The sequence below is a fragment of the Pituophis catenifer genome, unplaced genomic scaffold, assembly GCF_029215685.1.
Source record: "Pituophis catenifer annectens isolate HBS135680 unplaced genomic scaffold, rPitCat1.0.hap2 SCAF_1, whole genome shotgun sequence".
NCBI lineage: Eukaryota > Metazoa > Chordata > Lepidosauria > Squamata > Colubridae > Pituophis > Pituophis catenifer.
Window position 1 is genome coordinate 175756712 of NW_027256881.1, and position 17157 is coordinate 175773868.

The window sequence follows — 17157 nt, forward strand, 5'->3', positions numbered from 1 at the left end:
CGGTATCAAATGCAAAAGTTGAACGAATTTTCAGCGTCATGGGAAATTTGTGGACTGACGAACGTAACCGACTGCTTGTACCATCAGTTCGAAGTGAACTTTGTATATTTTTTAATATTTCTCAACATTGTACTGAAATTAAAGAATTATTCCTTAAACACAAAGAATTGATCAAAGCTGCGCAGTCAAATAAAAAATACACACGACAGCAAAGTAAAATGTAATTTAATATTTTACATATTATTATATATTTGATGTTTTGAATTTTAAGTAAAGTTTTGAAGTGATTATTTTAATACGTGTTAAAATGTTTGTAAGAAAATATATAATTTAATTGTATTTTTTTTTATTTTTTTACTACTTAACCCCCCCCCCCGCTTGTCCGCTATTTTTTGGAAGCAGACCTGGCAACCCTAAATTATCTGTAGCTAAACTCATATTTGAGTCAGTCAAAAGTACTCCAACCTTGTAATGTGTTGCATTCCTCTTTGGATGAGCATATGAATCGACATGTGTACGTATTTAAACTATAGGCCAGAATGAGGATAGGGTTTTTTTCTGTAAAAATGTGGTATATGCACAGACTTCCGAAGTGATATTTTACTAATTTTGGGAAGACTTTTCTCATTTTCAATATGGGGAATGATATCTCAAAGGCTGACTTGAGTTTACACATGAAGGGAAACAAGATAAGGAAAAATGCCTCTCAAATTCAAATGTTGATAATATTTATCTAAGATAAGAATTTACCTTCAGTGTGATATATTTGTTTTACAGATTTAAACAAGAACCCAGTTTTTGGTTATTGCAGGATAAATTGTTACTTAACATATTTGCATTCTAACATAGGAATAGAATGCTGTTGATAATTTTAGGAGGAACAGGAGGAAGATGTTCAAGGCAGTTTACGGGGTGGGGGTGGGTGGGTGTTCTCCCCTTCCATTTTATTTCCATAACAATCAGTTCGTCTGAGACAGACTTGACTTGCTGTAACTCATACACTTAGTATTCATGGTTTTAGAGAAGGCATACACGTTTTTTTTTTCTTTTTATGACCCAGTTTAATCCCTTTATTCGGAGTGGAGTTGGGGGCAACTTAATGAAGTTGAGCGTTTACTGGAAGCTCCATTCAGTCGCTTCAACTCCACCCGGAATAAAGTGATTAAAAGCAGGGGTGAAATTCAGTAGGTTCTGACCGGTTCTGGAGGACTGATGGCGGAAATTTGAGTAGTTCAGAGAATCGGCAAATGCCACCTCTGGTTGGCTCCAAAGTGGAGCGGGGGAAACGGAGAATTTACAGTATCTTTCCCCAAGCCACGCCCACAGAACCTGTAGTAAAAAATGTGAATTTCACCACTGGATTAAAGGGTGATAAAAAGAAAAAAAAAGTTGCCCCCAAAATATGGAGCCAGCCACCTCAATAGACTCAGGAGAGGCCATGCCAGAACTAACCCAAAGCTCCTTAAGTGGGCAATGGCTGAGAGTCTAAGTCCCGTTAGGGAGACGCTCTTCCAAATACAGTAACGCGGGTAGAATCCGGAGGACAACCGTGGAAATCCGGTGGGGGCACTCCATTACGCGGAGGGGGGGGGGGCGCTGCCCAAATCGCTCAGCGAGGAGCAGCAGAAGGAGCCGTCACCCCATCAGCTCGCGAGGGCGCCAGACTGAAAGGGTGCCGGCCCCTTTAAGAAACCGACGGCGTGGAGTAGAGGCCCGAGGTGCCGATTGGGCGGCGTGGGCCGGAAGTCGAAGGAGGGCTGCCGTTTGGGTTTGGGCGCAGGGTCAGGATCACCCGCCGCCCCCTTTTCTTCTCCTGGCAGGTGGAGCAGCCGCCGCCGCTGCTGCTGTTCGGGGGTGGCCGGGCGGGCGGGGGCGGTATTTGCAAGGGGTGCAGCAGTGGGCGCTGCTCCTGCTCCGCAATGCCCGCGGCGGTTTGCGATTGAGGCAGGAGCAGTCTGGGTGGGTGGCGAGTGGGTGAGTTGCTCTTTTTCTTTTTCCCCGGCAGGCCTGGTGGCACCATGGCTGAGAGGGCTTTCCAGAATCCCTTTGCAGACTATGACAAATCCTTGGCCGCAGGATATTTTGATTCTTCAGGGAGGGTGAGTGCTTGGATTTTGGCTTCTTCTTGCTGCTCCTTTTAAGCGGTTCTTTCCCTGAAAGATAGGGTGTATTTTGGTAGCAGCCGCGAGGGAAGAAGGATGCATTAGGGCTTTTTTCTCTTAATAACGCCTGGCGGCTATAAGCTATATAATAAATGTAAATAAGCTGCCATTTTTATTGTTTCAGTCTTGCCTTCGTAAAGACCTTTTTAAACATCGTTTGCCAGAGTCTCTAGGTCGTTAATCTTACTTTGAACTCAAGGTCGGAGTTTGTCAAAAAGAAGCATTTAAAAATATTCCTAGTTGATTCTCATACAACTTCTAGTTAAAAATAGAAATCCATTATTTTTCTTTCCAAAATTATATGCATTATTCTACAGCATTGCTTGGTTTCTGCTTATGTAATGCCCATCCTTGTACAGAGTGTTTGGGGGGGGGGCGTACATGGCAGGTGGACATTCTCAGTGTTTTTAAGGAAAACTGTAAAGACATCCCCTCCCCCCTCAAAAAAAATCAGGTAATGTTGTGGGTTAAGTTTAAATATGTTTTCTATAAATGAAGATAAATCTTAGTGTCACCTACTGTAGTGCGGAAACACAGTTCCATAATATTCTTTAATGACTTGAGTGGTGATGGAAATTACGGAAAAACTTTTAAAAAGGGTGCTCATTGACTTAGCTACATTAATAGGTCATGCCATTTGTGAGGTAAAGACAGAATTACTTTAATTGTGTTAAATTGATTGAGAGCAGAATAGTGAAATTCTTTTTCTTAAGTGCATCTCCTATGACTATGAAGAAACGGAAGATTCACTCTCATACATTTGTACATGGAAAGCATAGATTCAGAACCATAGCATTTCTTTCAAATCCCAATTAAGGAAGCCTTCTAAATATTGAGATTGTCTTGATTATGAAACATGGATTAAAATATATTTTTGCGGCTGCTGCTCACTGAATGCAACTGACATCTTTAGAGAAGGGTGTGTCATGAGAATATCCCTAAGAAAGCCAGAAACTCTGAATTGTAATTACTCTGTCAGTACCCTTAGGCAGGATACTTGGCAACAGCTTTAGTTTTTCAAAAGATAATCTACATGCTCACAATAAGATTTTTGGCTAGAGTATAAAGTATTTAATATGCTGTGGAGAAATGTGTGCTGTGCTATCCACAAATAGTGTAAAAATCCAGGTGTGTTATAAACAGCATTGTGTTTATCATATCTCTGAAATCATAAAAATGTCAGGCAGAAGAGTGTTAAAGGAACCAGTAAATGCTGAGTGAAGCATCTAGCTATGAAGTTTATATAGCAGTACTGAAGAGACATCACTGACTGTGTCTTAGCTTTAAATCAAGATAAGGATCTTGTTATTGACGTATAAAGGCCTAACTAACTTGGGAGAAGACTTTGGTATCTCCCACTTACTTTCCAAAGAATCACAACATTCAAGAGAAGAATCCTTTTTTGTTGATGTTATTGTGTAGATTACCCTTTGGCAGTAACTGCTAGGACCTGTTTCAGATGCCTCCTAGAGATGAATCTTTACCCAAGTCTTCCTTGTATGAATATTGGCTATTATATATGGATGTGTATATTTACTGATTAAATGGTTCCACTTATTGTATTTTATAATGATTTTATATACCTAACACTTTATAAAAATGTATTCTTTTTCAGGATAAATAAACATCAGTTATAAGCACATGTATCAGTTGTGTTGCATTTGTTTTTAGCTGTGTATGGATGGCCTTCATTTAGCAACCACAGTTGGGGCTAGCAACAAAGCTAACTGATACAGCAACAGTGCTTATGATCTTAAGCCTTTCTGTGCTTTACAGACTGGTCTGAAGAAATTTCACCAGAACCTATTTATTTCCTACTGTCAACATCATTATGATGCTTGTGGATTTTCTGAAAAACAATTTAAATGTTTCTGTAGGGGAATTAACAAATGTTACGTTAGGATAACCAATTCTTGGAAGTTGACAAAATAAAACAGAAAAAAAAATCTTAATGCTTGTTTTAGTCAACTGGAATGTAAAGTGGCCTATCATATTTAGATATAATTGGACTTCTTTGCATAAGGCATAACTAGTGTTCTCCTTGTCACAGGGTAGCTATATTTATTTATATCCATGTAAATAATGAAAGGGATGTGGTTCAAGAGTTGGGGTGGAGAGTTTCAAGCATTTTTCATCCAGTATGGTTCCAGTAACAGAAATGAACATATAAATCAGATTGAAGAAGAAGTAATGCTTCAAGCAAAGCAGAGAAGGATTGACTCTCTGGTATGGTCTTTAGAATATTAAAAGTAATTCCTCCTCAACCTTTGTTAACAAGGCAAAATAAGCAGAGAAGAATAAATATGAATGCTCCTAACTAGCTAATGCAGGCTTGCTTAATCTATAAGGGCTTGTTTCAACATGAATTGTATTAGTGCAATTTATTATATACCAAAGCCCAAGCTCCCAAGATATTTTTGTGGTAAAGGCAGTGTGGACTGGATTATGTTATCTGTAAATGGAGACAGAGCAGCTTAAACAATGGCCCCCAATGAGTATGTAGTGATTTGGTGCCCAGCTGGAAATGTCAAGTGATGTACTGTAGGGTTCAGTTCTAGCCCCCAGCTAGTCAATATATTCATTATTTGGATGAGGGTTACAAAATATAATTAGCAAATATGCAGACAACATAGGGAGGTAGCAGATACCTTGGAGGACAGTCTCAGGGCTCAGAGGGATTTTGACAATATATAAAAACCACATGAATGAATTTCAGCAAGGATAAATGCAAAGTCCTATATTTGGTTATGGACTTTCAAATGGTGGGAGGAAAATGCTGGGTGGAAGTACAAACAAAAAAGTTCTGGCTGCTTTGATGATCACAAGCTCTATATGAACCAACAATGGGATGCAGCTATAAATAATTGCAGTCCTAGGCTGCATGAACATAAATAGAAATGATGGATGACAGAAGTCTTCAGAGTTGTACCAGAGTACAGGTCAAGAAATAATGGGTTTATAAGGAGGTGGAATTCGGTTCTATATGAGGTAAAATTTCTTGATAGTCATAGTTCAACAATGGAACAAACTACCTTGGGCTCTCTTTTGCTGAAGATCTTTAAACAGGATGGATCTCTATGTCATGGATCTCCTGTAGTAATGGACTCCTGCGTAATTTCCCCTTCCCTTTCAACCTTTACATTATGTATGTATTTCTATATAATGCCAGTGTTCATCACAAAGTTTCAAATCTGAAAGGGTTTTTAGGCTTAGTTTTTAGGCTAAAGCAGTCAAATATTTGACTGCTTTAAGAAATAGATATCTCCTTCAAGCTTTTTATGCTTACCACAGCAAATGTTAGTTAATCTATAGTGCCCTGTACAAAAGCTTCCATGCGGTAGAATTATGGTGAGTCAGCGCAGACTGTCAAGTAATATTGTACGATGCTATTTCTGTCCTATTTATCTAATGGCAATCATCTAGCAGAATCTACTCTTAAAAATTTGAGTAGCCTTCAAGGTCCCCTCAGGGGAAAGTACAGCACTGGCTATAACCTCAAGGTAATAGGCATGGATAGCCAATGTATCACCAGGGGAGAGAAATACAGTTTTAAATATTTAAGGTTAAATTCTTAATTAATAGTTACTTGGAAGAAGTATGGCTGAAGTAATAGGGTTTTCTATAAAAAATGAATTTGGATTCTAATTTCCCTTTTTGAATTACTCCTTCCAGTCTGGCAGCTGTTTATTTCCTTTATACTTTTAAAAAGGTGGTTCTCTTAAAAGTATAGAGCACTTCAAAGTACTTAGTTTGGCACATCTTGTCTGCTGAGATATAACCACTGTGTTTTTATTAACATCTACAGCTCACTCCTGAATTCAGTCAGCATGTGAATAATAAAATCAAGGAGCTTCTCCAACAGATGGAAAGAGGTCTGAAATCTGCTGACCCCAGGGACTGTACTTGTTATACTGGCTGGGCAGGTAGGATGGAAGAGCTGAAAAAATGTGAATGTTAAATAGTATGTTTTAAACTGGAATGGCTGGAGGACATACGGTCTTATACTGCTGGGATTGAATTTGTCTCGAAGAAGGAAACACTTGGGGAATCCTGCAAATATTATTTATCAAGGATTTGTAAGCTATCCGGGGTTTTTTTTCAGGGTGGATTATCTCCTGAATTTCCAAAGTATTCCTGAATGTGATAGTAATGTTTTGGACAGAAAAATAAAAAAGGGGGGGTGGGTCCACTGGTGGGTTGCCCCCGGTTTGGACCGGTTCACAAGAACCGGAAGTAAAACCAGCGGGAGGCTCCACCTACTGACCCAGACATCATCATAGGTGATAGCGATGCGTACCGGTAGTAAAGGTAAGTAGAACCCACCCCTGGGGGTTTCCTCTTTTTGTTGTTGTTGTTGCAGCCGATAGATAATGGTTGCCAACCTTTTTGCCTTATCAGAAATGTCTCTATGCTGTTATACTGGAATTCTAATCTAGTTTACTGTTACTTTGTTTTTTGATAAGCCAGTTTCACACTATTCTTTTGAAATATATTAGTGTGTTTGCACACATCACATTTAACCATGATTAATGAATAAACTATTGTGGGCTTGAGTTTTAGAAAAACGAAACCCTGTACTGTACAATCTTGTCACTTGATTCACGTAATAGCTATATGACCTGCAATGGTTCACAGTACGCTTCTGGATGCAATTCAAGATCACTTTAAAGCCCCACAGGCATGAGACCAAGGATTGCCTCTCTCCAGTGGTTTCTGCCTGCCCCACCAGATCTAGCAGTGTGTATGCTCCTGGTACCATCAATAAAATAATGCCATTTAGCAGGTCCCTGGAAATATGCCTTCATTGTCAGGGGGACAGCCTTGACTGTCCCCCTGACAGCCTCCCCCTGTAATAACAGTCCCTAGGCCTTTCACTAGACCATGAAGACCAGGCTGCTCCCTCACGCATTGGAAGCATTTCGGAGCTCCAGCATGGATGTATATATCTAATGGTTTGTGTTTTTATTGAGCCGTGAAGCTGTTTTAGTTGATTTTCATTTTAATGTATACCACTTTGTAATAATATTTGACTCAGATCAATACATTAAGTTCTTTCTCATTTAGGCTACTGTCCTTCTCTTTATGTCTTCTTCTCAGACAAAAACATTCTCAGTTCTCCTGTTCTGAGTTGGTGGCACAACTTTGGTTTCAATCTGTTGGTGGCATGGGCATTTCCTTAGACCAGCAGGCTAGCTGGGTAATTCTGTGAGTTGAAATCCACGTATCTTAAAAATTGCCAGGATTGAGAAGCACTGCCATAGACATTAAGGAACATAAAGGCTCAATAATTTTGCAATCTTTACTTTCTAGGATATTCTTTACTCAGTGAAACCTCCTTAGGCTTTTAAGCTGAGTGTTTAAAATAGCTTCAATGGTACATTTTTCCCTTAGGGCACACACTTCTTAAATGATTAATACTTCAATGAAACATTACATTTTAAGTATTAGCTTTGGCGAAGTCTTAAATAAATACTCAATTGTCAATTCTATTTTTTCCTTTTTTCTAAAGTACTTGATTAGAGGTAGGAACATTTTGTAAACCATGTGAGCAAGGAGTAATGTTTAAACTTCATTCACCCCTTTGCATAGTTTCAGTCATGATTGGTCCCACATTCTTACTAGCAGTACAGATTACTGTTGGGTAGTGGGGATATTCTGATTCTCACACTCATATGTGCCCATGCATAGTTCGTTTCAACAATATTTTGTACTCGTAGTGCTAATAAAATGTGAATTTTGATTATTGCTTGATTAAAGAGATCATAGACAATACCTCTAAATTTCCACTCTAAACAAGCCCATATAGAGAGGGTGGGAGGAAGCATTTGCAAGTACTTTTATTGAAAATCAAGTTTCTAAAAATGTCTGCTCAGATCATGAGTAGGGGGCGCATTCTCTTCTTAATCAGTCATACTTTTAATTAGTTTGTAAAGCTAATCAATAAATCATAATGTTTAATTTAAAATGAATTAGAGAAGTTTATGCAAATAACAATCTACATTTGTTGAGTAAGGGTTGAGTAAGGGAGCTTTTTTTAAAGCAGAATTTGAGTTTCTTGAATACAGCTGATGAAATGGAGGAATTTATTACAGTATTTGTTTTGACATACAAAATCTAGCATACACAACATGTCATATACACAATACATGTTTTGTCATATATGATATATGCCATAAACATGGCATACAAAATCTTATATGATTTGTGTTAAGGGTAGAATTGTCTCATAGAATAACAGGGTTGGAAGGGACCTTGGAGGTCCTGTAGTCCAACCACTTCTCAAGCAGGAAACCCTGTGTAATTCAGGAAAAATGGTTGCCCAATCTCTTGAAAACCTCCATTGATGGAGCCCCCACAACTTTTGGAGGCAAATTGTTCCACTGATTAAATGTTCTCACTTTAAGGAAATTTCTCTATATTTCTACGTTGGATCTCTCTTTAATCTTCCACCTATTGTTCCTTGTCCTGCCTTCAGGTGCTTTTGAGAATAGGTTGGCCCCCTCTTCTGTGACAGCCCCTCAAATATTGGAAGACCTATTCACACCTATTTTGACTTGTATTCCTATTGTGTCTCCCACAGTACTGCTTTTGATAGGTTGGATTATTTTTTCCTTTTGCATAAAGATAGATGGAAAGAATGAATTAAGCTGTTACATTTTTCCTGCCATCTATCACCTCCTTGCCGTCTTCTCCCATAAGTGGATCAATTGTTTACTTGACTTTTTTCTTGGTTTTTTTATATATTGAAAGAAATCTTTATTAAAACCAAAGGAACAAGTACAGATTAGGCAAAACCTGGCTCAAAATCAGTAACTGTGAGAGGGACTTTGGAGTCTTAGTGGACAGTCACTTAAACATGAGTCAGCAGTATGTTGCAGCAGCCAAAAAAACTAATACAATTCTTTGTTCTATAAACAGAGGCATAGAAGCAAAATCACATGAAATATTACTATTGCTTTATAAAGCCTTAATAAGACCACATCTATAATACTGCATCCAGTGTTGGTCACCACATTATAAAAAAGATGTTGAGACTTTGGAAAAAGTGCACAAAAAATCAACTAAGACGATTAAAGATATGGAGATTAAAATATATGCAGAACGGTTGCAGGATTTAGGTTTGACTAGTCTAGAGAAAAGAAGGACTAGATGAGACATGATAGCAGTATTCCAGTATTTGAGAGGCTGCCACAAAGAGGAGTTAAAGGGTTCTATGAAGCAACGCTGGTTTTGTCTATGGTCTCTTTTTTTATTCTTAATGGTATTGTAGTAGATGGGGCTTTTATAATCTAATTTTAGAATCTCAGTGCTTCTGTCTCATTTATTTATTTATATTTCATACATCTTAACCATCTATCTCTCTCAAAGAGGGTCTCAGGGCAGTATACAATTTAATCAATGAAATTAAACATTAGAATCAAAATAATGTGACCCCCCCCCCATGCAAGCAGGTTTTGACGCCTTTGTGGAAGGTCAAGAGATTGAGGGCTTTCCTCACCTCTAAGGGCAAGATGTTACACGATGCAGGGGAAGCAGCAAAAAAGGCCTTCTTCCTAGGTCCCACCAGTCAAATTTATTTTCTGCTTACAGATTTTTCTTTGCAAACTTGGCCATTTCCAATGAAGTGAAATGTGTTGTTACCATAAGATGTATTCTCCTTCACTTTTTTATACCCAATGCCTTCCAAGATTCTGGATTTACTAAGGTATTCAGTATGATTTCAGGTTACAAGAAATGAATTGGACCAAAATAAGTGTTCTCTCTTAATTGCCTCTGTAAGAAAGGCTTGTTGAGTATCTTTTCATGTAGTTAATTCTGTGGCAATCTGAAAACAATCAACATTTATACGCTAAGTTACTTTTCTAATAAATAATACTGAGAGAGACCATCCCCAATCCTTTCTGTCACAGTTCAACTGTTGTAGAGACTGATGCCATTTAGACATATGCTGGATCTGCGGTTAAACAGCAAATTTAACTCTACATTTCCTCCCATCTTATTGTTACCAAGCAGTAGGCATCTGTATTAAAAAGGTGCTCTTTCTTCCTCATCATAGGTTGGGTGGGCAACCTGCAGACTTTCATTTTGTAGCCCTTGGAATGTTCTCTGATTATGATTGCTGAAAATGACCAGTGTGTTTCCCTCCATTTTTGACATTGAGGACTGATGAAAACTGTAATGTATCAAACCATATCAATATAGATTTTTTTTAAGCAAGAAACTTCCCAAAGGTTTTCCCAAATCTTGGCCTGCCCAGAGGTGGTATGGCCTTACCTATTTTATAGCCCTCCTCTGTTGCCTTCCTTTCCCCTTAAAATCCTATCCCTGTCTTTTATCTTTGAAAGTTCTACCCCTATGCTAGAGGCCTAGCAGAGTTGCAATGTCAGCAGTATAGGGCTTTGTTTCCATCTGTTTAACTAACCAAGCAGGCAGCTTTGTTAAATGGGTAGTTCTGTAGAATCAACGAAAGCTTGAAGACATGTCATGCTAGAATTCTATAGAGAGAATTTTAAATGGATAGAACTCTCTGCCAACAGACAGAAAAGGCTGGAACATGATCTGTGCAGATCAGCCAGGTTTTACCTTGATACAGTAATAATATAGCCTCTTTGGTGTTAACTTCGCTTGTTCCCCCTGTCACTATGCCAGCAAGCATAGTTTTGTTAGTTCCAAAATTTTATAAAAAGGACTTCTAAAAAAATCAGATTTAAAAAAAAGTTATTCTTTTAGAAGCATATACTCCCTCTGCAAATTGTATCCCATTTTTTAAATTATAGTTTTTAAATTATTTCCTGTCAGGAAAACAGAACCAGAAACTTAAGTTCTGATTACAGTTTGGTTCCATTGCAGTTATCTGCCTTCTAAATTGAGCCATGAACAAAATTGTGATCAGTTTCTATCTCTACTTTTTATCTAAAAACCAATAAATTAAATGTATGCTTCGGGGTAGAAATTTAAATATCTACATATAAACTGGTTTCTTCTGTATTGCCAACTCCAAGAACTGTAGAAAGCAATTCCTATTTGTATGTTCAGTGGTTTTTAGTGGATATTTTTATTAGTTCCTCTTTTGGCAAAATATATACTGTAAATTTGTATATACCTTTGTGCTTTCTTCATTTGGTATAAGCTCTCTGTAAACAAATGCACAAGAAAGGGTTCTTTGGATCATTTGTTAACCAATTATGATGGGGGAGCAGTATAAACGGCTACATTGTACTGTACCAATTCAAGAGAAATTAGCTGCTCAAGAAAAAAAACAACTTTTTATAGATAAGATTGGGGGGACTATTAAAGAAATACATAGTGTCATACTAGTACCATTAGAGGCAGTTAAAATAATGAGAGTAAGATTTGATTGTAACCATAGTGGTTTAACTGTCATGAAACATTCAGTACCTTCTGCAGTATCATAAACATCTCAGCCTTTCTTTAAAAATTAAAAGATGTAAATTCTTACGATTCTGAAAGAAAAGGCAACAGTTTTTACTTTCAGATTCAGAAAAAGCAAAAATCTGGATACTGCTAGATTTTGAGTATCAGTTATTCTCACAGGCCTATATAATACATTTTTCTTACCTAGTTTTCTATTTCAGCCCATTTTTTATTTCATCTGCAAACTTCAACCAAAAGTGACATCTAACCCTAAAGTCTGCAAACTCCATATCATACAAATTGAAATGTGGAAATATGGCTTATTCCATGCTGCTGTTAAAATTTTGATACTGTGCTGTGACTTAATTAGCTCATAGAAATTTGGTGATATCCAGAATAAGACATTTTCTTCTTAAAAATAGTTTCAGGTAAATAGCATTGCAGATGAGACTTACAATAAAATACCTTTTCACGGTCTTCATTGATAGTACTAACACAGAAACTGCCTAGAGAGTGGGCAAGGTTATTAACTTCAGCAGAAAATGGAGATTTGTCCTTAATATTCATGCATAATTGAATTGGCTGTAGTATGACGCTTGGGAGATTACCTATGCAGAATGAGAAAATGATCTAAATTTAAAAATATCCGATGAGCAAGAAAAAGTAATTTTGCAAGTAGCTCTTCTTTCTCTTTATTTTTTATTTTTTTAATATAAGCTAAAATACAGAGGTCTGCATTCTCTTAGCAATGGTTAATGAGTTTGAAAGTACACTATAAATCAAAAAAATGAAAAATCTGGAACTACCGTGTGTCACTCTTTCCTACAGTGTTATTTCTGTCATACCTCTAGAATGCATACTGTATCCTTGAAGACTTCAGACCAACATTAATAATGTTTCCATTTGTACTTAATATTTTTACCAACTTCCCCTCTTTACTGGCAATAATCCCCATTTTCTAATGTCCTCTTTTCAGTAAATCACTGTCCTGTTTTTGATCTTGGCATTTTATGGCTTGCTAGGTTTATAATTCTTATTTCCTGCTGATCATTCTTGATTCTGTTACTGTTTTTTCCGATAAATGATTATCGTTGCATTTTGGCTACAGTGAAAGAAGGCCATTATTCCAAAGTCTCCAAGTCTTTGTCAGTATTTGGATATGAATCTAGATCTATTTTGGCCTCTAAAATTAGTTGACATAAGTAGATCATGATACTGGAAATGTAAGAATTATAAAACAAACTCATCACCTTTTGACATATCTTGTGTTACGCATCAAATATTCAAACTCTCACTGACACAAACTTAGAAATTCTGAATAATGATTTTTTGCTGCTGTTATTGTTAAACTGGAATATGGATTTATTTTTTTTAATAAAAAGAGGCACTTCCTTATTTCTGTGTGAAGTCCTTTAATTGATATTTCCCAAGTGGGGGCACAGGCACATTCCTCTTTTTTTTTTTTTCTTAGTCATACATAGTTTAGGGTTTGGTTGTTTTCTATTTTGTTTTGTTTTGTTTTTGCATTATACTACTTCTCATCGACTGTATTGATCTTATATATCCCTGGGTCCTTCTGCAGTTGATGAATGGATTTAGAAATGTGATGTGATCAAAGTTGTCTAGGGCATTAAAATTTTAGGTTTAAAAGTTATATCTATTAATGGCATCAGCATCTGAGATGAAAATGCATCAAGTATAAGTTCCTGTCATGACTGTCAGGAATACAGACTGTTTGTCCATTTCTAAGAGTATTAACCCAAAATTACTTAGAAATTATCTTTCAAATGTATGACAATGGATATTTATGGTTAGACTTCAGATAATACATTTAATATAACTTTAATGTATTTTCTTATTTTCAGAATGATTTTACGGTTTAGGATTATCATAAAAATACTAGTACTGTAATTATATGATTTTGTATTACTGTGCAATTAAAAAGGCTTTGTCTTAATAGACAATATAATTTTATAGATAGTCTTTGGCTTATGACCGCCGTTTAATTATTTTTCAGAGTTAACAGTGGCATTGGAAAAGGTGCTTTACGACCTGTAAATCGCTTCTAGCCGTCATAAATTTTACCATTCCCCTCCTGCAGAGTCACATGATTATATTTTGGGCACTTGACAACCAGTTCATGTATGACTGATTATAGCATCATAGTCACATGATTAGGTTGGCTGTTTTTTGTTGGGTTTTTTTGGTAAAAAGCCCCCATGAATTCAGGAGCATGGATTTAGATTTAAGACCATGTGATTTGCTTAACAGAAGGTTTGCTTAACGTTGTAAAAATGGTCATAATATCAGGTCTGACCTTGTGGGTACCTTGACATATGACCATCAAAACTTATGACCAAAATTCCAGTTCCAATTGCCATCGTAAGTCAAGGCAATTGTAATGAATGAAATGAAATTATTATTAGTTGTTAATGGTTAAATAATAATAATAGTGTAATTTGTAATTCCTTTTTCAGGCATTGCTTTGCTATATTTTCATCTACATGAGATATATGGAGACCCATCCTATCTTCAGATGGCTCAAGAATATATAAAGAAGAGTCTTAGTTGCTTGACAAAGCGATCAATCACTTTCTTATGTGGTGATGCTGGACCTTTGGCCGTGGCTGCAGTTGTATATCATAAACTACACAATGACAAGCAAGCAGAAGATTGTATTGCTCGGTAATGTCTCAAAATATTTGAGTAAATGCTCAGTGACACCTTAAACTCTCCATGATATATATTGCCTTACTTATGAGGAGGGAAAGCTGTTTCCAACAGAAGGTTGATCTTTGGAGTTCAACATCTATTATTTCAGACATAATAGGATGATGACTAAAGCTGTCACTCTTAACTAAATTGTAATATTTAGGAAGGGAAGTATATTCATTTATAGAATGATTAATTTTGACACCAGCTCTGATGTTTCTGAGATCTATTGGTGCCACTGTTCCAGCTTAGGAGTTACAGGCCTGAGTGTTTCCAGCCCTACTGGCCTTTACTTTCCACATACTCTCTAGTTTCTTCTTCAGGCCCTGTTATTTCTCCAGCTTCTCCTACTCCTTCCTGATGTTGCTGTCACTTGGAACTGCTACATCTAACATCACCACTGTCTTCTGGTCCTTGTCTAGAACCACAGTGTTGGTTTATTGGTTAGTACCTGCCAATCTGTCTGGATCAGTCCCACAGGACCTTAGTCCTCTTATTCTCCACCACTTTCTGTGGAATCTCCCATCTGGACTATGGAGGGTCTAAGTCTAGCCCATAGACTCTGCAAATGTTTATATGTAGTTATGCTCTTCAGTGTATGCTGTACCTGCCTGCACCTCATACCCTGTCACTTTGTGTTGGACTTCCTCTCCTCTCCTTCCCTCCCGTCCTCTCTTCAAAAGATAAGGATTCCAGGTTATCCCTCTTCTCTGTTGTCCCAAATTCTGGAAGTATATTTAGGCAGCTTGCGTAGTCTCATATGACTCTGGCTTATTATAAACAGAACTGGAGAAAGACACATATTCTCCATCAGAACAGTATTTATTTAAATGCAGTTATATTCTTTGTTTCATTTGGGAAATCTTTCTTTTGTTTCTTCCACACTTAACTTGTGTTCTCAGAATAAGAATTCAGTGTAATCACATAGTGCCCTCTAATGGTATTATTGGAATAAAGCATGAAATTGTAAAATAATTGTCCTTGAAGGCTGAGGAGCTCTAAATACCAAATATTAACCAAATATTTAATATTTGCTTAAAAACTGACTTTAAAAAAACTTAAATAACAATCTTGAGTTTGTTTGTATAGATACCATTCAAAGTATGCCTAATTCTCTATATTTTCCTTACATGTTGTGTTGTTATATTGAAAACTACTGAGAATTTATCCTGACCATAGAAACGTATAAATTCAAGCAGTCAGTGAATATGGGAATTATGAAAATGAATGCTTAATAAGTAAAAGAAGTTGCAGAATGTTGCAGAAAATAAGGTTGAAAAAGATATTAAATGTACTGTGAAGAAAAAATGTAATCAAGAAAAAATTAATAATAAAAAGTTCAAAATCACAGTGATTGTAACGTGAAACCCCCCCTCACCCCCGCCAGTGATTTTGATGGAAAATAGTGTGTGTGTGTGTGTGTGTGTGTGTGTGTGTGTGTGTGTTGTCTGTCTGTCTGACTGTCTGACTGTCTGACTGTCTGTCTGTCTGTCTATCTATCTATCTATCTATCTATCTATCTATCTATCTATCTATGAAGAGAGCTAAATAAGAATAATGTAATGTACAGGTAATTCTCGATTTACAACAGTTCATTTAGTGACCGTTTAAAGATACAACATCACTGAAAAAGGTGACATGATCATTTTTCACACTTACAATCATTAAGCATCCCCATGGCCATGTCATCAAAATTCAGTTGCTTGGTACCTGACTCACATTTATGACTGTCGCAGTGTCCTGGGGTCAGGTGATCACCCTTTGCAACCTTCTGACAAGCAGTCAATGGGGAATCCAGATTCACTTAACAACCATGTTACTAATTTAATAAGTGCAGCGATTCACTTACCAACTATGGCAAGAAAGGTTGTAAAATGGGGCAAAACTCTCTTAACAAATGTCTCAGCAATAGAAATTTTTGACTCAATTGTGGTCGTATGTCGAAGACTACATGTAATGCAATGTAATGTAACATCACAGTAAAATAAACTATAGCACAATTTAAACATGCTTAGAAAGCCTTCTCAAATTGGAGGTGGGGGGAACTTTCCTTGCCATTGAATTATAAAGTCTAATAGACCTTTTTTCCCCTCCAAGCTTATTGCATCTGCCCAAACCAGATCCACGAATCCCTGATGAAATGCTTTATGGACGTATGGGGTATTTATCCGCTCTGCTGTTTGTGAACAAACATTTTGGAGAGGAAAAGATCTCTCAAGATCACATCCAACAGGTATTCTATCCTTTTTTTTTTTTTTTTTTGGTATCCTGAGCTATTCAAATACAGGTAGTCCTTGACTTATGACCACAATGACCCCAAAACTTGCATTGCTGTGCGAGACAGTTGTTAAGTCAGTTTTGCCCCATTTTACAACCTTTCTTGCTTCAGTTGTTAAATAAATCAAAGCGGTTGCTAAGTTAGTAACATGGTTGTTAAGTGAATTTAAGAGCCTTGATAGTACAGGGGTTTAGTGCACCCTGTTATTAACACAGCTGCCTGCAATTTCTGCTGGTTCGAATCTCTCCAAGGCTCAAGGTTGACTCAGCCTTCCATCCTTTCTAAGGTAGGTGAAATGAGGACCCAGTTTGTGGGGGCAATAAGCTGACTTTGTATAAATATACAAAAGGATGAAGGCTATTGCTTAACGCATTGTAAGCTGCCCTGAGTCTCCGGAGAAGGGCGGCATATAAATCAAATTAAAAAAAAAAAAAAAAATTTGGCTTCCCCATTGACTTTGCTAGTCAGAAGTTGCAAAAAGTGATCACAGGACGCTGGGACACTGCAACCATCATAAATACATGCCAGTTGCCAAGCATCTGAATTTTGATCATGTGACCATGGAGATTCTGCAGCAGTCATAAGTGTGAAAAATGATCATAAGGCACTTTTTTCAATGCCATTGTAACT

The 17157-nt window shown here is 37.1% G+C and overlaps 1 protein-coding gene across 3 annotated transcripts in view; it reads left to right on the plus strand.

The window, feature by feature from the left end:
• The first annotated feature begins 1752 nt into the window (after positions 1 to 1752).
• The window catches only part of LANCL1 (LanC like glutathione S-transferase 1), a 28618-nt gene continuing 13213 nt past the window's right edge, over positions 1753 to 17157 (plus strand). For 2 of the 3 annotated variants that reach the window (XR_011599784.1, XR_011599785.1), the window contains exons 1-4: positions 1931 to 2099; positions 5968 to 6085; positions 14015 to 14222; positions 16347 to 16482. Coding sequence is in view for 1 of the 3 variants with exons in the window: in XM_070933200.1 (XP_070789301.1) it covers positions 2019 to 2099; positions 5968 to 6085; positions 14015 to 14222; positions 16347 to 16482 (543 nt within the window). In the remaining 2 variants the exon portion in view is untranslated. Of the gene's footprint in view, positions 1821 to 1930; positions 2100 to 5967; positions 6086 to 14014; positions 14223 to 16346; positions 16483 to 17157 lie in introns of those variants that run through there. The other variant, XM_070933200.1, reaches the window with a different exon arrangement.